Source organism: Mizuhopecten yessoensis, unplaced genomic scaffold (assembly GCF_002113885.1).
Source record: "Mizuhopecten yessoensis strain PY_sf001 unplaced genomic scaffold, ASM211388v2 scaffold8387, whole genome shotgun sequence".
NCBI lineage: Eukaryota > Metazoa > Mollusca > Bivalvia > Pectinida > Pectinidae > Mizuhopecten > Mizuhopecten yessoensis.
In genome coordinates, this window is record NW_018407522.1 from 754,460 (window position 1) to 780,411 (window position 25,952).

The window sequence follows — 25,952 nt, forward strand, 5'->3', positions numbered from 1 at the left end:
TTACAAGTTTACACCTATCGAAGTTACAAGTAGAAGGGGTGTGTTTACCCCTATCAAAGTCACAGGTAGAAGGGGGGTGTTTACACCTATCAAAGTCACAGGTAGAAGAGGTGTGCTTACACCTATCGAAGTTACAAGTAGAAGGGGTGTGCTTACACCTATCGAAGTTACAAGTAGAAGGGGTTTGTTTACACCTATAGAAGTTACAAGTAGAAGGGGTGTATTTAAACCTGTCAAAGGTACAGGTAGAAGGGGTGTGTTTACACCTATCAAAGTCACAGGTAGAAGGGGGTGCTTACACCTATCAAAGTTACAAGTAAAAGGGTTGTGTTTACACCTATCGAAGTTACAGGTAGAAGGGGTGTGTTAACACCCATCGATGTTACAGGTAGAAGGGGTGTATCTACATATATCGTAGTTACAGGTAGTAGTAGTGTGTTTACACCTATCGAAGTTACAGCTAGAAGGGGTGTATTTACACCTGTCGAAGTTTTATTAAGGTCCTTCCTTATAACGCGGTTCAACTAGGTATGGGACTCGCGCAACCAAATAATTCCCTTTTTATGCTTCTACCTAACAAGTTCAACACTAGATCTATAGAAAATATATAGATTCATGGAAACATATACGTATCTGTAAAAAGACTACAAATGGTCTAGTAAAACAATTTAATGATATGTTACAGCGAACCAGGCTTTAGACATTTACATCCGGGAGTTTACAAGTGGTACCGCTAACCCATGTCGGTCGAAAAAACCTTTAAAAATCTTACAACCATACTATTTTCTACAGTTGAATGATTTGTCACTATTTCCACATTTAAATTATCAAGCGGCACGTTATGTAAACGATGAAATACTAGATAGGAACAAAAAAACGAATGAAACATTTGTCTAATCAGCTGATTTACATGAATCTACGCGAGTCCTGTATACCACAATCTTAGTAACGGGTACAATGTAGGTGTAAACAGCTAAGTAACAGGTAAAACGAATGGATGGACAGCAAAGTTACAAGAAGAATGGGTTTTCTTACACCTCTTAAAATTACATGTTGAGGGGTGTAATTACACATGTCGAAATTACAGGTAGAAGGGGTGTATTTACACCTTTCGCATTTATAGGTAGAAGGGTTGTATTAAAACCTGTCGAAGGTACAGGTAGAAGGGGTGTGTTTACACCTATCGAAGTTACAGGTAAAAGAGGGGTGTTTACACCTATCGAAGTTACAGGTAGTAGAGGGGTGTTTACACCTATCGATATTACAGGTAAAAGAGGGGTGCTTACACCTATCGAAGTTGCAAGTAGAAGGGGGTGCTTACGCCTATCAAAGTCACAGGTAGAAGGGGGGTGTTTACACCTATCGAAGTTACAAGTAGAAGGGGTGTGCTAACACCTATCGAAATTACAAGCAGAAGAGGTGTGCTTACACCTATCATAGTCACAGGTAGAAGAGTGTGTTTACACCTATCAAAGTCACAGGTAGAAGGGGGGTGTTTACACCTATCGAGGTCACAGGTAGAGGGGTGTGTTTACACCTATCAAAGTCACAGGTAGAAGGGGGGTGTTTACACCTATCGAAGTCACAGGTAGAGGGGTGTGTTAGGTGTGTGATTACAACTATCAGAGTTATAGGTAGAGGTAGACTTTACACCTATCTAAGTTACACGTAGAAGGGGTGTATTTACACATGTCGTAGTTACAGGTTTTAGTAATGTTGAGCTTATTGATTGTTAAGTAGTAGTGTAAATAGGGAATTATTTAGTTGCGCGCATCCGATACCCAGTTGAACCATATTATAAGGAAGGACCTTTTACAAAATTCATAATTAATTAGGAATATAAAACTTTTGCAAATACGAAGCTATTGGGGAAAAAAATAAAATTTTGGACTTAGGAATGTATCGGCGGTAACAAATGGGGCATTACATTGAGGTTAGTGTACTATGTTTGTATACCCCCACCCCCACCCCCACCCCCATCCCCTGCAGTGTTTTCCCTCTCTTCTTCTGTCTTTCTCTACTTTCTTTTCTCGTTCTCTTCCCGTCTCGTATCTTCTCTCCCTCCTTTTCTCACTTTCTACATATCTGCAGCTTTATATGCAATAAGATCATGGTGTCAACTCAACGAGATCGTAAATTAGTTAGCTGACCAATATGATAATTATACTCTCATTACACATGTCAGCTAACGTATCTGTAGTAACTGGATTTATTATTAGTTATATATTCAGCGATTCTCTCAATTAACAGTTTACGCTCGATTCAAATCAGTTTTGATAAACTACGTAAGCTGACCATGCTTAGGTATTTGTTTTGATGTTATTAACTTACGTTTAAGTAAGAGGCACGACATATCATAATCTACATAACAAAGCGAGGTCGTGAGATTTAGTTCAACTTAAACGAGACACACCTAAAATATTTCGGTATGGACTATATCGTGTATATATGATCCCGAAGTTACAAGATGACGAAAAATCGACCGCCAAAGCCATTCACACTTGTAGTACTCAAAATTCTGAATGACATGACATGTATACGATATAAATAGTTATATTACCTGTTAGTGACATCACGGTACAGAGTGTAACCATCAGATCATAGCACGACGCCATCTTCACCGACGCACATGTACAATCCTAACAGATTGTGTTTTATTATTTTCTCACACCAGGAAGTAAATCTCTGCTTGAAAGGGATCTCAATTTGAACGGGATTTGACACTTCACCGCCCTTCCGGCAACACAACATATCCCCGGTTGTCTGGCAACAACTGAAAATGGTACATTCATGTACATGGGGGACACATATTTCCATCCGGTTGCGTCACAACAACCTGACATCAACATAAACTACAAAATCGAATTAGTAAGGGTTGTCGATTTCACGGAACTCCCTATATATACAAGTGTAAACAAAATACCACGTCATGATCACCACGCGAATTAGTTTCAATCGTTAAATGGAGATTTTACTTTGCTACACTCTGTAGTTGTCCAGTCTTTTTCAAATTTATTTTTCAAATTTGTCTTTTTTATTTCTTTGTTATATTTATTTATTGTAAGCACTTATCTTGAAGTGTATTTTTAAAATGTATTTCTGTTTATTTTTCTATCATAAAAAATATTTCCACAAAGACAATATTTTAATTGACATAGTGTTGCGTATTTTTGTGTATTGTCTCTACATCTAGTTAGTATTTGTCGGAGTGTCGGGTTTCTAACGTTTGATTTGTAAACAGTCATTTATAAAGTATATTTCAGATTATCATATCCCGGACGTCACCGTTATGATTGTCATAATTTGCAGTTAAGTTAAACGAGAAAAAAATGATGCTACTATCGCCGAGCTTAGTAATTTATACGCGTGACATTTCCTCGTTTTTGCGAAAATTGACAGGGATTTTTATATTTCCTCCGTTATCTTTAAGAAATCATTGATAAAACCAATACATGTAACAAGTTATTCGGAGTATGATATTGCCATGATGGTTATAAATTCAAAAACACAATTCTGTCGCATGACGTAAATATGCACGTCGCCATTCCGACACTAAGAAGCGTGTTTTGTCAACCACGAACCGATTGTAGATACAGTCAACGATAGGTTTCTTTTTGTCTTTTGTTTCGTACACATATACATAGTGTCAATTATGTACCACAACTGTGCCAAATTTTGTCATCCTGAAGCCACATGAGGGCGAATTATCAAATTCTAATTTTGTAACACTTATCAATCGTAATTTGTGTACTTCTTCATATGACATCGTTTGGCGATGCTACTAAACCTACCAAGCACATATTTATTGTGCTCCCATTTCGATTATTTTAAGATCTGTCGTAAATATAAAGTTTGTCTATACGTGTAATTAAGTTGACAAAACTTTGATTTATGATCCCCAAAAGATACAGATTACATTTAAATGACGGGAACGGGGTTTTAAAAGCTGGCCGACTACATATTTAATTGTTCACGAATCCGGTACGTTATACATGTATTATGTGGTCGGTTATCTCATCTTTTGTCAGCCAATAGAAAGTTTATTTTTAGCACGATACAAAGAATTAAACCCGCAGTCCCTAGAATATACTAATATACACATAGCCAGACTCGTGATCACCCACTTAAAGGTCACTGGTCGTGAATGTAATACTGACTATGTTCGGCCATTAAACCATGTGTCTAGTCCCTGTGTCAATTATATATGCAATAGACACAGGGACCAGACACATGGCTAATGTTTCATAAGTCTGCCCCCTGCTTACAAGGTGCATATATTCAGGTAGCGAATATGACTAATGGCTAATATAACTTGATGATCATACTACGGTCGGTCAGCAAATATTTTAGTTCCGGAAACAGGTAAATTAGTATATTTCCTTCTTATTTTACAATGTACACCGAAAGTTCTGTGAGAATATATCAAGATTGAGACATACTTGATCTAAATGTCATCTCGTACGTCGCAAAATAGCCATAGTCAATATCTCAAAGGATAAAAAAGGTTTGCCTAAAGAAGCAAAATAAAAACAAACAAAAACGGTTTAATTCATATCTGTTCGGGAGACGACTTGCTTGATGGTGTATATATTTAACAAGACTTTTTATTGTACTGAAGACGTTGATAGCACTACACACGTATTGTGATGTTATATGTCAAGCCAACTGATGCCAAAAGACTGGCCCAAAAAATATTAGAGACATCTGTCAATAGCATAAAGAGATAAATCTTATTGAAATACAGATATTTTTGATGCAATATAGTTGTATTTATAAAAATCAAGGATATCTTTAAAACAGTGTTTGAACGAGATACATGAACCTTTGTATCAATTAATTATATATCTATAAAAACATAACGATTACTTTGTAATAGCATTTCTTATTACATTTAAAGATAGCTTATGTACGTTTAAAAAAAAGATATATCAAAATGAATGAAGTTGGCTTGCCATAGTGTTATATACTGGTACGACTTTTAGCCTTATATACGATTGTATGTTCTTGGAAATCAAAGAGACGATTTAGAACCAGGTGTTCACAAATACCACTGCATTTGTATAGCGAAAAAAATCCAAATACTAAGATGAATGGCACGTGGTAATGAGGAAATTACCACAAAAGTAAACAAGATAACTCGCACTGTCGCTTTTACTTCCCTGCTTTAAGTTTATTATCAAAAGCTGATGTTTATCATACGAGCGTTAATTCTCATGTATAACAAGGTGCAAATTATATGTAAATATTTACACAGTATAGCCGGAAATTACTTACACAACATGCATTAAAACTGAAAAGTAAGTGTTTAAAGGGAGGTAAGCGAATCTAGAATTTTGAATATTACAATGTAGCTAAGGTCCATAGCTGCACTGGGCATGGACAATCGACTTCTGTTGCATAAACTCCTGCATACGCGAGGAGAGGAGAAATTTGTGAAGTTGTACTCATTAAGACATTGCTTTGCATTTGTGAAAAGCTTAATGAGTTATTTTGTTCCTGATGCCTGTACATGATGTTGAATCTATCAGCGTCTGTTATATCTATGTCTGAGTCTTGTCAACAGTACATTCGATATTTAGCCCACACTTTGAAGTAATTATAAAAAGGGAAAGTTAAAGAACGTAGTTTATGGAAGACTACCTTTAAGAGTTTCAAAAGCAGATAACGGCCCACCTATCCCGTTTGTGTATTGTGTGAGTGTCTACAAGCATATAGAGGCATTGGTCCAGTAAAAATATATTTTGTCGAGGTTAAGAATAAGAGTACTTTGATGTTTCAACTGAAAAGAAATTGGAAAGACTTTCTAGGTTATCCAAAAAGTGATTAATATATCTTTACAAGATGAGGGTTCGAAGGACAGAACCTTTGTGAACGCTATCGTTGATATACTTTAAAGTAGATTCAAATTCATTTTTGTATCAAAACATCATAAACAAGCTCCCAGCAATCCACCCAATACAATATTGTTTACACGATTTCACTGTGTGCGTTATTTAATTTTCAAGATGATAGGCATTTTTTTTCTTTCTTATTACTCTTCTTGAATCTGATGTAAGCCAAGACTGTTGTTGTATGGACTTATAGTTACTAGTTTTTACAAGTATATATTCTCTGTTGATATCTTAATACTGATCACCGCGTGCTGGTATCTGTGTTTACATTGGCCGCCTTAGCATATATGTAACCGGAAACTGATACCAGCGAAACACTCCGATATCGTTTGTTGTAACCTAGATATTTACACAATGGAATCGATTTTATTGATTTATTCCGTTATCAATATTTTCAGTCTGGACATACATTTCATACTTTTGAAAGAGGAACATCATGTATAATTTCAAACTGCGTATTGAAACCGCGTGTTTCCAGTTTCGTTTTGCTTAGGAAGGACAAACAGAATACGAAACTTAAGAGCCCTAGCTGGTTTCAGAAAAACAGCCGATAAATAAATGATACGATTGTTTAACATTTTTAACGTATATGTAAGCACATCAGCTTCACTGATCGGCGTGGTTGGGTGACGTCGCACATGTAGACCTGACGAGAGTTTCCGTTGAATGTTTACGACACAGAAAATAACAATGGCGGCTCTCTGACAGATTTACCTGATTGTTACATGTAATTTGGGGAAACAAGACAACAGAAGCACTTGTTTACACTGTTCATATTTACAAAAGTGTCAACAAATAATCAGATTTTAAACAATATACTCTCCGTTTGCCGATTATACCACGCGGAGTCTTACAATGCCGGAGACCAAATTTAGTCAACTTCAACTCATCCGTTCACAAAGAGAGAGAGAGAGAGAGAGAGAGAGAGAGAGAGAGAGAGAGAGAGAGAGAGAACGGACAGACCCCAACATATCCTGTTCTCGTCGACTTGTCGCGAGAGTATACTATCCCAGTTGTTGAATTTACGAACTTTAAACAAGTGCTATCAGTGTTATCAGAATTACTTTGAGTTGTTATATATACATTATATAGATGATGATTCGGGTCAAAAGTTCAGGTCTGTGTATACATACTTAATAGAACACAATCATAGCAGATAACATCATATAAATCACACGTACGATACCGGTATTATCACCTACAGATGAAGGACATTGGGAAAGGAACAACTGGAACAGGGTACATGATCAATAACAATCAAAGACTGAAAAATGCAATCGCCTGCCATGGAATATCCGCGCTAAGTGTACCGACGGCGTGTGCTGTCATGTGAGTCGCGCTTGGTAAATCTATTTTTAGCTGCCTTGTACCCGGGAACCATGGATGACAGGAAGGACGGTGTACGTACTCCGCTGTTAGAGGTGGTCAAGCCGGAGGTCAAGCAGTCTGTAAAAACAGCTGTTTATACCCGGCGATGGTACATGTTAGCCTTATACAGCTTCGTATGTTTCTGTCAGGCGTTGGTCTGGAACACGTGGGGTCCGATCACACAGTCCGCCAAAGTTGTGTTCAAATGGGAGGACAGTAATATAGGGATGTTAGCTAACTGGGGGAACATCGCCTACATTTTCACAGTCTTCCCTGCCTGTTATCTCATGGACGTCAAAGGTAATCTTAACTTTGGAAAAAACATCTACTTCTTGCCTTCATTTCGTCCTTCATTTCTTTCCTTTTTTCCTTTACTGTTTCCTTTCTTGATTGTGATTGATTGATTATTTATTTATTTAATTATTAAAACAGTGATTGATACTGTGATTGATACAGTGATTGATTGATTGATTGATTGTGATTGATTAATACAGTGAGTGATACTGTGATTGATTGATTGTGAGTGATACTGTGATTGATTGATTGTGATTGATACTGTGATTGATACAGTGATTGATTGATTGTTTGATTGTGATTGATTAATACAGTGAGTGATACTGTGATTGATTGATTGTGAGTGATACTGTGATTGATACTGTGATTAATACAGTGAGTGATTGATTGATTAATACAGTGAGTGATACTGTGATTGATTGAATGATTGTGCTTGATTGATACTGTGTATTAGTGATACTGTGATTGATTGTGATTGATAATGTGAGTGATACTGTGATTGATTGATTGATTGATCGATTGTGCTTGATAATGTGATTGATACTGTGAGTGATACTGTGATTGATTGAATGATTGTGCTTGATTAATACAGTGAGTGATACTGTGATTGATTGATTGTGATTGATAATGTGAGTGATACTGTGAGTGATTGATTGTGATTGATAATGTGAGTGATACTGTGAGTGATACTGTGATTGATTGATTGTGATTGATACTGTGATTGATACTGTGATTGATTGATTGATTGTGATTGTTTGATACTGTGATTGATTGAAACTGTGATTGAATGAAACTGTGATTGATACTGTGATTGATACTGTGTATTAGTGATACTGTGATTGATTGAAACTGTGATTGAATGAAACTGTGATTGATTGATTAGGCGATACTGTGATTAAATAATACTGTGATTTATTTATTTATTTATTTATTTATTTATTTATTTATTTATTTATCTATTTATTGATTGATTGATTGATTTATTGATTTAAACTGTGATTGATTAATACTATGCTTGATTGATTGATTGATTGATTCATTCATTCATTGATTAATACTGGGATTGATTGATTGATACTGTGGTTGATTGATTCTGTGATTGATTGATTGATTGGTAAATCAATACATTGATCGATACTTTGATTGATTGACATATTGATTGATACTGTGATTGATTGATTGATTGATTGATTGATTGATTGATTGATTGATTGATTGATTGATTGATTGATTGATTGATACAGTGATCGATTGATACTGTAATTGATTAATACTGGTATTGCTTGATTGATTAATATATATATTGGTTACTGTGATTGATTGATACTGGGATTGATTGATATTGTGCTTGATTAATTGATTGATTGATTGATATTGCGATTGAATGGGTAATGTGATTGATTGATACTGTAATTGATTGGTTGACTGATTAATTAATACAGTGAGTGATACTGTGATTAATTGATTGATTGATACTGTGATTGATCGATTGATTGAGCGATTGAGCGATAACTCTTGGTATAGCCCGATGTTTTTGTTAACCCTATACGGTAAATGTTATTTACGTTAGTGTTATCTTTACCCAGAACCGTGGATAAGGACGGTATAGAGAACAGTGAAGTCAGTAAAACCAGTCCCTGACGATGTTTCTACATGCGATTATATCACAGACAAAAGTACACTTTACAAACACAGGGACCTGATACCTTGTACACAGTTATATTTAGACCTAAACTGAGTTTCCAAGTTTTTTGGGTTTAGATCAAATTTTTGCAAAAACAATTCCACTCCACAAGATAATTGATCTAGACCCCTTAAACGAGTATTGTTACTAGTCTGAATACCTTATTTTATGTACATTTAACAAATGCTGAGGTCACTTTGTTTACAGCTACGGCTCTGAGTTTTGTATACAACATACGGCCAAGTAGAGACATGCCATCGTCGTTGCCGTCGTAAATAATACAGCAAATACATCAGTATCACAATTTATTGTGTTTATTTCATACGATGATAGAATCAAATTTTGCCGCTTTTTTAAGACTCGGAACTGTCGATCGTCGCTCTTCTGTTCCGGAGGTACACAAAGATGTTGTTATGCTTCTGCAAGCACACTGATGTCAGATGATTGAAGTGGTTTTGTGTCTAGTCTTCTGGTCGCTATGAGATATCGGACCGTAGGTAGTAGGTACGGACACATTGTTCATTTCTCTAGTGGATGAATCGATTGGAATGTGTGCGTATAATACAGATAGTCTATGTGGACAACCAGTCAGGGTGTTCGCTCGTGTCCTCTGAGTCAGGTAGACGAAAACAGCATGTTCAATCATCGTCTTCCTGTTGCTTTTACAGGCACTGACAGACGACCAGGAAACCCTTTAAATGTACTAGTTGACAGAAGTGTCTATATTCAAGTGACACAATGCCACGGGACATCGAATGTGCAAACGACGATGTGTGTGTGTGTGTGTGCAGGGGGGAATCCCCGTTCTATAAATAGACTTGTGGCCTGCATACGCAAGTGCTCCGTGAAATAAAAATCAATTTAGACTTAATAAGACTTCAGACGTCACGATGGAAAGGAGCGAGGACAATGCTCGCACGCCGCTTTTAGGGAACAGTGGTTCAGGTGCCAACGGTGACACCCCCGGGACAGCAGTATACACCCGTAGATGGTATATGTTGAGCGTGTTTTGTGGGGTGTGTTTAGGTCAAGCTTTAATTTGGAACACGTGGGGGCCAATCACTCAGTCGGCCAAGGTTGTGTTTAAGTGGGAGGACAGTACTATAGCGATGCTGGCGAACTGGGGAAATATCGCTTATATAATAGCGTGTTTCCCTGTGTGTTACTTAACAACGGTCAAAGGTAATGTATGATTGAATATAATTCCATGAACAGGTCTACTTCATCTATATATGTTGTCTGTGTAGTCATATTCTGAGCTTTGATTTTACTACATGTTTAAACAAGTGGCAGACAGAAAAGGGTGGGATATACGAAGGATATTACTTATAGAAGAGGGCTAGTTTGCTTAAACTGATCAAAATCGCAGGCTTCAAAATTCTGGGCAAAAACAGGCGACCGATCAGAATGTTGAAGCCTGTTCATGTGGTCAGTTTTAGCGAACGAGAAGAGGGCCACTTCGTCAAAATTATAAATCAACCAACAAATCCATCCTATCATTTTGGTTTCAGTGAAGATTTACATTATTTTGGGAACATGTCCATTAAACTTGACCTCTTCCGTGTTTTTTTCTGCTCGTAAGTTTCTCAGTGGGTTTGATAGACAAGTTTACTTCAGATTAAAGGAAGCAAACGTGTTTTTTTTTTAATTGGATGAAAAATTACGTCATGATACTTTGTGACGTTATGTATCAAATGAAGTTACATGTGCAACATTTCGTCATCATTCGTGATTTTTTTTTCAAAATTGAACCCTGAAATCGTGCATAAGATATTGTTTACTGGTAATAGAATAAATGTAGAATCCAATTCCCATTTTCGTAATCATTTTGGATCTGTATTGCTTTATAGGTACTTTTAAATATGCAGGTATGTATGTATTGCATGATATCTTCAGGAATACCTCAGATCTTTCTTTATTCTGTAAGAAGGGCACGAGATGTTCCGGATGGCATAATATAGTACCCAGATCCTGAAGTAGCCAGTAAATTTTCCCCGCAGCAGCAGGCACAGTGTTACAGTACAGTATAATGTAAATGCTGGAATGCATGTGCAGTGTCGCTGGGATGAACCCAGAATGTCCTCACACGAAACTACCACAACCGAAACAGTGTCCATGTAAAATTACTGTACATTAGACTACATGTATATAAGATGGTTGGCGGTAACTTGGCGCTTATGGAGTAAAGGTGAATCGCGGACGAGTATTTTATAGCTCATACAAAATGTTCGTACAAAAAGTAGCCCCCACCCCCTGTCTTAGTTCCAATAAGAATTCCTTATATATTTCAATATTTGAAATATGCCTATAATATTTTAATGCTATAAGAATGCAGATAATTTAAGGTTTAATATATATATACGGTTTCAGTTATCTGTTCTTGACTAAAATCAAAGTTAAATACCTGTTGTTTAATTTGTGTGTTTCGTTCAAACATAATTTATTGACACTGGATTGTTAAAGGAATTGGGCACAAGTTCTTACAACTTTCTATGCCCTCTCCCAATTCTATTTGTATAGTCTTAGTTACGGGTAACTTGAGATCCTTCATCGATATTGAATATTAATTATCTGCAAATCCTTCATCAATACACCTCTGCATGATATATTTTCCTTGACTAATATTTCATGCTTGAAGTCTTCCGTTCCCATTTTAAACAGAGCGTCCAAAAGCAAATCCCAACCCCTCTATGTCTCTGTCAAAAATAAGTAATGTAGAATTAGCCGTAAAACATAAAACAAACGACTAATGCATGTTTCAATCTAATATCATATTCTCACGTAATTTGGTCAAGATTTATGTTTAAAAATGCACGTGCTCCGCTGTAAATGCTGATGACAAGGCGAAGGACTGTGGTTTGTCCCCTGTCGATTGACTCGAGTTCTCGCGTGAGCTTGACGAGACTTCCACATATCGATTCATGTCACATGTGTTGTGTTGATGAAGTAGCGAGGAAATGTGAGGTTTTTACCTGTTTTCTGATCCACAGTGCATGTTAGTGCATATACATTAAACAGACTCCCTAGGCCACTTACAGTAATACACGATGGTATCAGATACGTCAATATCCATTAAAAGAATATTTACAGATTACTTAGATAGCTGGTGATGAAACAGGCACATTTGAGTCATCACATCCACTTAGTGGGACAGAAGAGTACGATGTGTCACTTTATGAGCAATTATCATTTTCAGCTTTCCGGTTTTTACTTAGGTTATGCTTGCGCAACAAGAATGTACATTCCCATTATAAACATCAAGTGCACTTGAAGAAAATCTTTCACTTTTATTTCACTTAAAACAGGACATCCATCAATTATTTATGTATGAACAACATTCATATTTTAAAAATATTAAACTTGGAAAATATCACAGTATACATGTTCAGCGCATCCATGCTAAAACATTACTGTAAATGAAAGTATGTCATTAGCTAAGCATTTGGTTAAAACGTTATAATATATATATGAACAAGTAGCAAGCTTGCTTATTTGCTCGTCAATAACAAATCACCCCATACAATGTACATATGGAAATTAATAACTAGGCCGGGTAATATAAGAATTAGTATGCGGTAAAAAAAAAAAAACAGCCGTGTTCCGGAGCGTGGTGTCACACGTGGGTGTGTCTACATTGAATGCACTGTATTACCTATTTCTTACAGTATCAATGTTTGAAAGAAAACTGAAAACAACTTCCTTTATTTTTATTTTAGGTCTACGGCGGTCCTTGTTAGGTTGCTGCTTGTTGATGTTTTTGGGAACCGGAATCCGCTGTATCACTAGTCACCCCGACTACACGCTGTGGTAAGTATTGTGTTTATTGTACCGGAATCCGCTGTATCACTAGTCACCCCGACTACACGCTGTGGTAAGTATTGTGTTTGGGTACCGGAATCCGGTGTATCACTAGTAACCCCGACTACACGCTGTGGTAAGTATTGTGTTTATTGTCGGGGTTACCGCTGTATCACTAGTAACCCCGACTACACGCTGTGGTAAGTATTGTGTTTATTGTCGGGGTTACCGCTGTATCACTAGTAACCCCGACTACACGCTGTGGTAAGTATTGTGTTTATTGTCGGGGTTACCGCTGTATCACTAGTAACCCCGACTACACGCTGTGGTAAGTATTGTGTTTATTGTCGGGGTTACCGCTGTATCACTAGTAACCCCGACTACACGCTGTGGTAAGTATTGTGTTTATTGTCGGGGTTACCGCTGTATCACTAGTAACCCCGACTACACGCTGTGGTAAGTATTGTGTTTATTGTCGGGGTTACCGCTGTATCACTAGTAACCCCGACTACACGCTGTGGTAAGTATTGTGTTTATTGTCGGGGTTACCGCTGTATCACTAGTAACCCCGACTACACGCTGTGGTAAGTATTGTGTTTATTGTCGGGGTTACCGCTGTATCACTAGTAACCCCGACTACACGCTGTGGTAAGTATTGTGTTTATTGTCGGGGTTACCGCTGTATCACTAGTAACCCCGACTACACGCTGTGGTAAGTATTGTGTTTATTGTCGGGGTTACCGCTGTATCACTAGTAACCCCGACTACACGCTGTGGTAAGTATTGTGTTTATTGTCGGGGTTACCGCTGTATCACTAGTAACCCCGACTACACGCTGTGGTAAGTATTGTGTTTATTGTCGGGGTTACCGCTGTATCACTAGTAACCCCGACTACACGCTGTGGTAAGTATTGTGTTTATTGTCGGGGTTACCGCTGTATCACTAGTAACCCCGACTACACGCTGTGGTAAGTATTGTGTTTATTGTCGGGGTTACCGCTGTATCACTAGTAACCCCGACTACACGCTGTGGTAAGTATTGTGTTTATTGTCGGGGTTACCGCTGTATCACTAGTAACCCCGACTACACGCTGTGGTAAGTATTGTGTTTATTGTCGGGGTTACCGCTGTATCACTAGTAACCCCGACTACACGCTGTGGTAAGTATTGTGTTTATTGTCGGGGTTACCGCTGTATCACTAGTAACCCCGACTACACGCTGTGGTAAGTATTGTGTTTATTGTCGGGGTTACCGCTGTATCACTAGTAACCCCGACTACACGCTGTGGTAAGTATTGTGTTTATTGTCGGGGTTACCGCTGTATCACTAGTAACCCCGACTACACGCTGTGGTAAGTATTGTGTTTATTGTCGGGGTTACCGCTGTATCACTAGTAACCCCGACTACACGCTGTGGTAAGTATTGTGTTTATTGTCGGGGTTACCGCTGTATCACTAGTAACCCCGACTACACGCTGTGGTAAGTATTGTGTTTATTGTCGGGGTTACCGCTGTATCACTAGTAACCCCGACTACACGCTGTGGTAAGTATTGTGTTTATTGTCGGGGTTACCGCTGTATCACTAGTAACCCCGACTACACGCTGTGGTAAGTATTGTGTTTATTGTCGGGGTTACCGCTGTATCACTAGTAACCCCGACTACACGCTGTGGTAAGTATTGTGTTTATTGTCGGGGTTACCGCTGTATCACTAGTAACCCCGACTACACGCTGTGGTAAGTATTGTGTTTATTGTCGGGGTTACCGCTGTATCACTAGTAACCCCGACTACACGCTGTGGTAAGTATTGTGTTTATTGTCGGGGTTACCGCTGTATCACTAGTAACCCCGACTACACGCTGTGGTAAGTATTGTGTTTATTGTCGGGGTTACCGCTGTATCACTAGTAACCCCGACTACACGCTGTGGTAAGTATTGTGTTTATTGTCGGGGTTACCGCTGTATCACTAGTAACCCCGACTACACGCTGTGGTAAGTATTGTGTTTATTGTCGGGGTTACCGCTGTATCACTAGTAACCCCGACTACACGCTGTGGTAAGTATTGTGTTTATTGTCGGGGTTACCGCTGTATCACTAGTAACCCCGACTACACGCTGTGGTAAGTATTGTGTTTATTGTCGGGGTTACCGCTGTATCACTAGTAACCCCGACTACACGCTGTGGTAAGTATTGTGTTTATTGTCGGGGTTACCGCTGTATCACTAGTAACCCCGACTACACGCTGTGGTAAGTATTGTGTTTATTGTCGGGGTTACCGCTGTATCACTAGTAACCCCGACTACACGCTGTGGTAAGTATTGTGTTTATTGTCGGGGTTACCGCTGTATCACTAGTAACCCCGACTACACGCTGTGGTAAGTATTGTGTTTATTGTCGGGGGTATCCGCTGTATCACTAGTAACCCCGACTACACGCTGTGGTAAGTATTGTGTTTATTGACGGGGGTATCCGCTGTATCACTAGTTACCCCGACTACACGCTGTGGTAAGTATTGTGTTTATTGTCGGGGGTATCCGCTGTATCGCTAGTAACCCCGACTACACGCTGTGGTAAGTATTGTGTTTATTGACGGGGGTATCCGCTGTATCACTAGTTACCCCGACTACACGCTGTGGTAAGTATTGTGTTTATTGTCGGGGGCGTGTCCGGGTGAAGGGTATACATACTTTTTTATTAATTAACACGTGTATTAATGTCATCATATTATGACTAAGGGAGACAACTCTAACCGATGCAGAGGAAAATGATTTTTTTTTTTATTTTTCACAATCATTTGATCAGGTTTATGGGACATACATTATTTTGTTCTCTCTATAAAACGCTAGTACGATTATATGCGAACATTTGTACATGTATATTAAATTCATTACAAAAATGTCAAACATGTGTTAAAATTGGGATTTAACACTATAAAGAGACAAATATCGGGCATTTGAATCTGTTTTGACATGTTTGAGTAACACAAGTCAGAACTTGAAATGATTACTTGGTAAAATGACATTATTTTTTGACTATTCGTTATTTCGTTTGCAAAGGTTTTTTTATTGAAATTGATGATATGTCTGAACTGATTGAGTTACGCATGTTTCTGTATAATTCTCGCTTGGATCTTATTCCTGTGATCTGATGAGGTCATTCGTAAGTAAATCAGCTATAACACATAAACTGAAATACCCCTTTCCATCGGTTATCAAATCTCCCTTGCTTGTTGGTAGGACAATGAACGCGGGCGCAGTTCTTAACGGTGTAGCAGGGACGGTACCGTTTGCGGGTCCACCTCTTCTAGCCGCTTTGTGGTTCCCGCCTGATCAGCGAGCCACCGCCACCGCCACATCGAGTGTGTTTAACTATGGCGGGGTAGCAGTCGCCTTCATCTTTGGTCAGTGAATGACGTCATATGCGTCTATGTCTGACGTCCTATCGGTCAGTGTCATGTCTGTGAATGTCGAAATAAATTGATTTTTGTTTTGACACAAAATACTGTGATAGGTTCGTTATTATGTAATATGTAGCAGATGTGTATTTTAATTTGGTCAAAATATTCAGTATGTTTTTGCACCTGTCATAAAACTTGAATTAAAAATGACGGAACTACACCATCCTAATACTCGACAGGTTCCGCTCACTTTCGCTGTCTTCAGTGAGCGAAAGTGAGCGAACGTGAGCGAAAGTGAGCAGCGAAAGTGAGCGGAACCCCTAGAGTATCGAGGATGGAATTACTCGTGCGATTACATGTATTTCTGGAACTACGACAAGGGTACTTGCTTAGACCTTGTTTATTTAACCTCAAATATAAATTTATGTAATTCAAATATATAATGCAGGTCTAACAAAAAAAACTTGGAAGGATTGCTATATAGCTATTGTTGGTGTTGTTATCGTCACGGTAAATTATTATCGAATTTAATATTTTCTGTCTAACAGGGCCACAGCTGGTGTCATCCCCACACTACAGATACGAAACAGACAACAGGTAAACTCGTCCACGTAAATCGTACATTAAGCTCGTTCAAAGACTGCCTTAGTTCTCAAATTTCGTTCAAATATTTGTATATTATGTGTGTTAAATACAGAACAAGTAATTGTTTGGCTAGTTTTACAGCAAAATGCAACTGCTTCAGTTTCAAAAGAGTGGTTTATTTTCCCAAACTGATGAAATAAAAGAGGAATATCTTCCGAATTTCAATAAAAAAAATGCTATATTTTCCCAGTTGATGTAGGAACAGGCTGGTGTAAAATTAAGGTAGAAAAAACACTATAATTTTGTTATTGTTGAATGATATTTCTGCGACTAAATCATTTGAAGATTTTCAATATTCAAAATGTCTTTAGCACAATGCTAAAGTGCTGATTATGATTTTGTTTGACTTTTAACAGAACTGAACTCAGTCTGACGCTTACAACAGAGGCCACCATTAATAGAACTGGTAAGTATCATAGTGTTAGTTCTATATACACAATCAACTTGGCTCACATGTCCCTCATTCGGTGCCAAATGTTTGATATATTTTTTTTTTTTTATTTTATAATAATTGTGAAACAACTTAATGCAACTTATGTTAACCACTCTTGTTAGCCCGGATGTCAGCGCGGGGAGGTCTTAATGTGGGAGGAAACCAGAGTAGCCGGAGCTGCATGCCCCCTTACTTTGCATCACCTTTATATCTTTCTTAACACAGCTTAAATGAGACAGTCGAAATCTAATATAGGGTAACCTATCTATCGGAGTTCCAAGCGGTGCTTTTTTGCTATATTTTCTATATTTTTATATGGACGCTCCACGATCTGATGTATCGCTGCTATAGTATATTACATAGATGGAAACTGCTGGGATAAAATCCACCTCATACCAGACTTAGAGACTAGAATACAGGGACTAAACAGTGCTAGCCATATCTTTGTAGTGTTTGTAATTACTTTCTGACTTAAGTTTTGTTGAATACGCTTCATGCATATCATCACCCTTCTTTAAATACTTGTATATGTTGAACACCTTAAAATACTGCTAGTTATTTAGAAAATGATTTCTGTGAATTATTGTCAAAATTCGTTCTCTCCTCTGCAGTTCTCACAAACTTCGACACCCTGGAGAGCGAGATTATGCGATTGATGTACATAGGTAAGTACTAATTATATTTAGAATATGAAAAAAAAAATGTTACGTGAATCTATATTCAACGTGTTTCGTTTATTGGCAAAGTCCATATAGATTCAATATAGTGACTGAGTGCTAGTTGTTGATTGATATTTCTCATTTTCCACGCTGCAACAGATTGCTAATTGGAACGCTTTTTTTTCTTTTTCTTTTGCGGTTTTCGGTGCTGTGATTGAGTGCCTATATCGTCCTTCACGTTAATGCATGTACCGAGCTTTCCATGTGCGTATTACATGTTTGGTATTTCCTGTGTTGTAATAGAGTGTGGATATGCGGGCCTACTGTTACTTCTGGTGCTGATCTACTTCCCCGACAAGCCCGCCCTACCCCCCAGTACCACCGCCTCCATGGAGAGGATTGAGTACAAGAAAGCCCTATTGAAGATGAGCAAGTGAGTCAACAGACAAAACATGTAGTTGTCGACATTGATTGATAAATCCTTTTCCTGTATCATCACCATTGACATCAAACGTTCTCCAACTTTTACATAAAAAAAATCCACAGAAAATGTTGAGTTCTATATCAACTGACGTTCTGAGACCAGATGTCATTTTGACATGGTACATGACGTCATAAAATTGACATTTTGGTCCGTCCATTACAGTCGGTAATCAGTATATGAAATCGCCTTACAGAAATAAACCATTATATATCAAACTTTTTTTGTAAACTGCTTTAATTTGAAAGTATACCCTTGGTCATCCTTGATATGCAGGGGTTACCTCACTCTGGCTTTCTGCACCCCTGGAATATGCCATAGCAAAATCAAAAGTCCAGTGTGAACCACCTTATGGACGAGACGAGAAGACTAGTTTAAACCTTTAATGTACATCAAAAGAATCTTGCAGTCGCGTAACGGTAAAACTTACTGGCTCTGAAATGGGGCGTCGCTCCTGTGTAATCTTCAAAGGACAAGTATCAGCCTAGCTGGTTTTGTTTACATGACACCAATCAAAAAGCTAGCCGTGTGCCTTCGATTTTGCTATGACATATTCCAGGGGTGCAGAGAGCGAAAGTGAGCGTAACCCCTGGCATCTTATACTTTTTCCTGCTCTCTACAAACATGTTCTTGCCTAATGTGTACGTAGTTCAGATTATTCCGTAGTTACTGTTGCATTTGCAAAGTAATTGGCGTTTTTTACTACCTCCCCGGATAAGAGGTGGGAGACATAGATACTTATAAGTACATGTACTTCTACCGAGAAAATGCACTGCGTTGTAACAACATGTTTCTAATCCATTTGTCTGTGCATGTTACAAAATGTTTAAATTAGGTTTGCACTTGTAGGATAAAAAGTCTACCTTCGGCTGTAGAATTTTGGCCCATGGCCTCGGTTCTCCACCTAATTCTACACCATCCGGTATCGTTTCCCTATGACACATACATACATATGATAGATTATATCACTCTTTACTCTTGATCAGGTGATATATTGAAGAATAGACGCAGTAGCAATTTGTTAGTCACCCAAAGTTAGCCAATTACATATGTATCAATGAAACTAGTCTACAGAGAGGACCATATCTATATGTTTTATAACTAATTGTTATGATGGTGTTTCAGGAACGGTAACTTGTGGTTGATCGCATTAGCGTACGCAGTACCGGCCGGGGTTTACGGCGTGTACGGGTCTGTGTTTGACGTCATCCTGAACCCTGTTGGAGTCGCCCAGGTGAGACATTTGTACCTGTATTTATTTCTTACCACTCTGTAAAATTGATCGGTTAATTCTAGACATAATTACGGGTGTCGCATGTAATGGTTAATATTTTAGACATATTAACGGATGTAATGGTTAATATTTAAGACATATTTACGGATGTAATGGTTAATATTTAAGACATATTTACGGATGTAATGGTTAATTTTGGACTTAATTACGGGTGTGGCCTGTCATGTTAGAACACCTACTCTTCGAGAGCATGTGGATTTATCTGCATTTTGTTGTTGGGGCCCCTAAGAGGAAAGTTACGGGTTTGTCCCCTGACCGAGACAAACCAAAGTCCATAAAATGGTACCAACAGTTCTTTGCTTGACGTTCAGCTTGAAGCAGAACAGGATCCATATGACAACGGCTGCGGCAAGGACAGACGTAAACTGAAAAAAATATCAAGCCAACCAAACACCCGTTCTTATCTTATCAGACACCTGGAGTTCCGATTTGGTCTGTTGACGCTGATATGGTGTATTATGTATTTGTGTAGTGATCCTTAGGTATAATTGTTTCCCTTTCAATTTTCTGTCTAGAAAGAAAACAAATAACGTATGATCTTAAAAACTCAGATCGAGGAAAGAAGACAAAACTCTGGTGTGTGCTAGGTGCATCTTTCCAGATACAAAGTGGTAGACTCTGTTGTTGGTGGATTTTCAGTCCTGGATGTTTGCTGTGACCATGATAGCCCCGGGGCAGCTATCTCTTTGGAGTAGTAGAACGGTTCATAATATAACTCTTTACAAATATGTCATTTGATATTAACCAGTGCTCTTCTAAAGCCTCAAATTCACCTGTCCCTCTGTCTCAACAGTAGTTTAGACAATTTGGATGTCCAACCTTTTGGCCCCTAACATCACCGATGAGTCCTAGAAGGACGAAACAGCTGTATGATGCAGTGTTATTCATGTTTAGCTTACTGTTTCTATTACCAAATGTTAGCGATGCAGTCACCTGTGTGTGTTACATTTATCTCTATTTACAACAGCTTTAATCTAACGTGTTTTCTTTTGTTCCAGTCGGAAGCTGGCTGGATTGGCTTCTACTCCACCATTGCAGGATGTGCGTCTGGTCTCGTTATAGCTAGGTAAGCTTTGTGTTTTATCTATTAAACACTGTCTTTACTCATGGACATTGCTATTTAACAATGATCGGTAACCATGCGATGTCACAGTGAAAAGGACATTGTAACATGATGTTGATATCAGGTGTTTCGTTAGCCATGAATATATTTATCATAAACTTTGTTTATTGCAATTAAAACGATGTTCAGTATGATTGGACACATGCTCTTGTCTCGTATCTAACACTTAATTACACTCATGTAGTGGTGAATTACATATATTTTAACTTTATTTCACTTACGCAATTTTCGAAGAAATATTGGTATAAGAAACCGTTTATTAAAAAAATGTTTTTGTCAGGAAGCACAAGGTTAAATCGATATGTACCCAGTTTGAAATAATATCATGCCTCGCTTATATTGATCACATGACGTGGATGTAAAACAATTTGTTTGTTGTCTTGGAAACAAAGGATCATGTTTCCCAAAAAAAAGGGCAAGATTTGTATAATATAAACTATTTTTTGTTCCAGGTTTGCAGATATGTTTATGAAGCACATGAAAGTGTTCCTTATAGGTCTGTTCATACTGGCGACAGGATCGTTCGTATGGCTAACTCTTCTCTGTAACCAAACCATCCCATTCAGTATCGGTGAGTGATTTTTTTACGGCAATTAGGCGTGATTAATATTTGTAATAAAATCAAAAGTCCTCACAGAATTTAAAAAAAAGGAAAAGAAAACACTCATATGATAAGCGACATGGTTGCTTGTTAAATATTATAAATGTTTCAAGAATGTCAAAAGTAGAGGTGAAAATGTCGGATAAAGTGAAAAATATTTGTCTTCAATTAAGAGCCATTAGATTTTCTTTTATTGCTTTCTTATATCTTTAAAATGCAATATTTTTGAAGAAAACTTAAATATGGGTGCAAAGTTTGACGCCATGATATTTCAGTGACGTCATATGTTAAAAGCATTTTCTCTCAAATGAAATGGTTTGTTTGGATTTGATAAGTTGAGTGTAGTGCAAACGTTGATACATTTACTCTCCCTGTAGGAATTTTTAACATGAATCAGCTATCTTATTTTTGAAAACATTCACTTGGTGATATGCATCCTCGTCATCAAGTCGAGATACTCACTGGTATCTTATATTCTTTATCAGTCTAGCTTTATGCGTCATCGGTCGAAATTCTCAGTAATATTCTATATTTTTTATCAGTCTAGCTTTATGCGTCAAGCACTCGAGATTCTCGGTAATATTCTATATTCTTTATCAGTCTAGCTTTATGCGTCAAGCACTCGAGATTCTCAGTAATATTCTACATTCTTTATCAGTCCAGCTGTACGCGTCAAGCATCATGGGTGGGATGTTCCTAAATGGCTGTATACCACTGTTCTACGAGCTAGCGTGCGAAGCGTCCTACCCAGTGTCGGAGGGACTTGCCGGAGGGTTCATGACCTGGCTGAACAATCTGTTTGGAATACTGTTCCTCCTGGCCCTGCTTATTCCTGGTATAGGTAAGTGAAAAGAGATTTGATGCTCTGTTCAAGCCATTGCAGCTATAGGCAAGTTAGCAGACGTGCATTTTTCCTGTCCACACTCATTCCTCTGATAAAGGTAAAGATATTTGATTATCATGTTCCAGTGAATATCCTCTATAGTTGAGTAAACAAACGTTTATTTCTCCCGGTAAAACTCATTCACTAGTAAAAGTGAATAAAAACAAGTTTGTTTTTTCAAGTTTGAGCAATATCCGCTATAGGTTAGTAAACATATGTATATTTCTCATGGTCCCATTCGTTTCCTATATAGGAGAGTGAAGACGTATTTGATTCTTAACTTTCATCGAACCCCTTTTAAGCTTTACAAGTGAGTGACACAGACGCGTAATTCTCCTGGTCGATCTCATCCGCAGTATAGTTAAGGATGTGCTTGTTTCTGCAAGTCGGAGATCGAGAAAAGAATACACCTGTTTGTACCCACTGCGGGTACATATATATCTTAAAAGATGACTAATCTCAGAACCCCCCCCNCATGAAACTGACCATAATAAATCTGCTGCACTTATTGCAATGTTTGGGATCTCTGACTTCCTTGCTTGGCACATCCTCGATACTCCAGGGGTTACGCTCAATTCCGCTCTCTGCACCCCCTGTTATAGTAAAATTGAAGGCACAAAGACAGCTGTTTGATTGGTTTAGGGATAGAAAACCTGACCAATCGCTAGGCTGATGCCTGTCCTTTGAAGATGACGAATGGGAGACACTCGACTTCAAAGTCAGTCAATTATTCCGTTACGCAACTGCGAGAGTCTTTTGATGTACATCAAAGGATCGAACTAGTCTTCTTGTTTCCAGGGGTGCAGAGAATGAAAGTGAGCGTAACCCCTGGATATCAAAGATGTGCTTGGCAATACTCCACTCTTGGCTTTAGTGTTGAACGCCGGCCGGGACATACCAAAGTCCTTTAAAAATGGTAGTTGTTATTCCCTGCTTAACTCTCAGCATTTAGAGAAATGACAACAACTGGTTCACCCGTTGTCAGTATAATGCAGCCTGGCGGAATACTGTGTTGGGTGCCTTCGGCATGGTACTTCAATGAAATAGCACTTTAAAGTCGACATCAGATCCATAGCATCATAGTATATATTTAATATTGTTTTATTCATTAAAACAAGCTTTTTCGAGTTTGCTTGTATGACAAGTTAGTATTATATATCATAGTATAAGGCATTGATAATGGTTTTGTTTTTTAATTTACAATCTTGTTTATTTCAGGTACGGCTTGGATGAATTTCTGCCTGGTCGGAAGTGTGGGTCTGGGTCTTTTAGTGTTATTCGTATTTCCGGAGAAGTACACGCGGACAGACATTGATATTACGGTCACTGCGGATGGGACTATGGATGTCCAAACGTCTGTACACCAAGTGACCACTACATACACCTGAGGTCAAGGTCACCTTGGCAGGTCATGACCAGTTAACATTGACCTTAAACTCTCCACTCATGTAGTATTCATTATAAGGTGTGTAAATGTTATTTATGTAATTCTGATTACCGTGGAATGCTTGCATTGCGTAAGGAAAACCTTTTTCTCTGTGCGAAACAAATATTTATTTGCTATCATTAGGGATTCAGACACACATCTTTATGCAGTGATTATTTACTGAATATAGTATGACGATTGATGTGCAAATAGTCTCCAAGGGAATTTCATATCGAAATATTACATTAGTTTGAAAATGCTTATGATGATTGCAATACTATACTTGTACTATTTGTACACTACACAGTTTTACCCCGAGCAAAAATAGGTAATTCCGATAAGCAGAAAAAATTCAATTCGACGAACTATGTTTTGATTTTCTTTCAAGATCTCCATGTACCGGTATATTTAATTAATATATTAAAGACAACAGTGGTCCGAATTCGCCTATTTTCTCCCTAATATCATAAAAGATCATTAGTTATTAATTTTCTAATCAGAGTGATATTAATTGAATAACATGGAAACGATTCAATTAGATAATTTGTAATAAGGAACGATTGTTTAGAATTATATATGACAGGAGACAGGAATAGGGGAGGTTATGATGAAGTTAACATGTCCACAATGTGAGTATGACAGGGAGATTACCCGTTCCTAGGGCTGACGTCTGTGATATTACAATAAAAAATGTTGTACTAGACCCTGCGAATTTTCCTTCCGTTAGTAGTGTTGCAACTGGTTGTCTAAAATCGAAGAGAAATAGTGCAATACCTGCTTGAGATTATCTCAGTATTTTTGTGAAGTGTTTATCATGTGATATATCTTGATGTTAAGCAGTTATTTAGTCTATTGTCGTAGATATTGTTGATCTTGACCAGTGACTGCATGTGATCATTATGATACCTGTCAATTATATGTATAATCTGTATGAGAGAAGAAGTACATTGAACGTTGGTAGTATAACTACATATAAACCTGAATCTTAGTTGTAGAAATACTAGGAAATCCGTAGTTAATGTTTGTAATATTTGTTGACAACACTGTGATATGATAACTACGACTGTAAAGATATAGGTTGTTGTAATAAAAATGTCGAGACTGAGCATATACTACTGAGGGATAGTTGTTTTTGTACATGTATGATATTTACTTATGTTTTAAATTGTGTTGGTTTCTCCAATGATGAAAATATCACGGTGCTACGGCTAAAGTGTTAAGAGTAAAAGAAATTAAGAATTTGATAAAACTTGATTAAACACAAATGATATGTGCACATTTGATATAAATACAGTTTCGCACTTGGTTCACTTAGCAATTAGTTCTTATAATGAATACAGTTCACATGTCGCGTGATCTATGTTGTAAAAATCGATACAGTGAAAACAGTGATATTTCCCGTATTTCATATATTTTCTCTTTAGCATTTACATACTTATCAGAAGATGTTTATTGTCAGTGAATTGGTGAGAATCAAGTCTGTATGCTAAACGTATTTTTCGGTAATGTAAAAATGAAAATCTCAACCACTCTCTCCTAAGATGAAGCTTAAATACCAATTCTTCTCTCTATTCTGTGTACCAGATTCATTGTTATAAAGTCATTGGTATGGTATTAAAGTGTGAAAACCTGTATAAATAATCAACGATATTGAGCAAAATTATATTATGAGATGAACTATGCAAACCGTGCTATTGAATGTGTTAAATTCTCGAGTTTTCTCTTTTTTAATGTACAGTAGATATCCAGTTGAGCGCGTGTACACTGACTAGAGGGTGGAACTACATTGTATCTATGATTGCTCAGCAGGAGTTATCACCTCATGACCCGACCAAAATAGACAGTTTTTATATTCACAGCTGTTTTCAATGAATGTATATTCATTACTATTTTATTGATTCAGATCAACTGACAAAAAATCATTATCAAAAAGTAATCACGATTAATTGATTCATACAAACTAACTGCCTGAAA

At 37.7% G+C, this 25,952-nt stretch overlaps 2 protein-coding genes across 10 annotated transcripts in view; one reads left to right on the plus strand and one right to left on the minus strand.

Annotated features, from left to right (window-relative positions):
• LOC110455822 overlaps nucleotides 1-2,845 on the minus strand; it is a 29,899-nt gene extending 27,054 nt beyond the window's left edge. Inside the window, exon 1 of one of the 2 annotated variants that reach the window (XM_021506207.1) lies at nucleotides 2,561-2,845. In XM_021506207.1, the coding sequence (XP_021361882.1) occupies nucleotides 2,561-2,615 (55 nt within the window). In that variant the 5' untranslated portion in view covers nucleotides 2,616-2,845. The remainder of the gene's footprint in view (nucleotides 1-2,560) is intronic. The other variant, XM_021506208.1, reaches the window with a different exon arrangement.
• Nucleotides 2,846-7,078: 4,233 nt separating this feature from the next.
• LOC110455833 (disrupted in renal carcinoma protein 2 homolog) lies at nucleotides 7,079-25,090 on the plus strand. 8 transcript variants are annotated; one of them, XM_021506228.1, is made up of 14 exons: nucleotides 7,515-7,559; nucleotides 9,906-10,419; nucleotides 11,088-11,105; nucleotides 12,954-13,044; nucleotides 16,273-16,436; nucleotides 16,982-17,030; nucleotides 17,435-17,484; nucleotides 18,123-18,176; nucleotides 18,474-18,603; nucleotides 19,777-19,885; nucleotides 20,944-21,011; nucleotides 21,521-21,639; nucleotides 22,328-22,510; nucleotides 23,771-25,090. In XM_021506228.1, the coding sequence occupies exons 2-14, from the start codon at nucleotides 10,128-10,130 to the stop codon at nucleotides 23,938-23,940; spliced, it is 1,497 nt and encodes a 498-aa protein (XP_021361903.1). In that variant the 5' UTR covers nucleotides 7,515-7,559; nucleotides 9,906-10,127; the 3' UTR covers nucleotides 23,941-25,090. The 8 variants fall into 8 exon arrangements, with proteins under 8 accessions (XP_021361904.1, XP_021361906.1, XP_021361903.1 ...); XM_021506229.1 differs by lacking the exon at nucleotides 9,906-10,419 and having other exon boundaries at nucleotides 7,079-7,559; XM_021506231.1 differs by lacking the exons at nucleotides 9,906-10,419; nucleotides 11,088-11,105 and having other exon boundaries at nucleotides 7,079-7,559.
• The last annotated feature ends 862 nt before the right edge of the window (nucleotides 25,091-25,952 follow it).

Coding starts and splice junctions, on each gene's coding strand:
- LOC110455833 (XM_021506228.1), top strand. CDS start 10,128: ATGGAAAGGAGCGAGGACAATGCTCGCACGCCGCTTTTAGGGAACAGT. Junction 13,045..16,272: donor CACCCCGACTACACGCTGTG/GTAAGTATTGTG, acceptor GCTTGTTGGTAG/GACAATGAACGCGGGCGCAG. Junction 18,177..18,473: donor TATGCGATTGATGTACATAG/GTAAGTACTAAT, acceptor GTGTTGTAATAG/AGTGTGGATATGCGGGCCTA.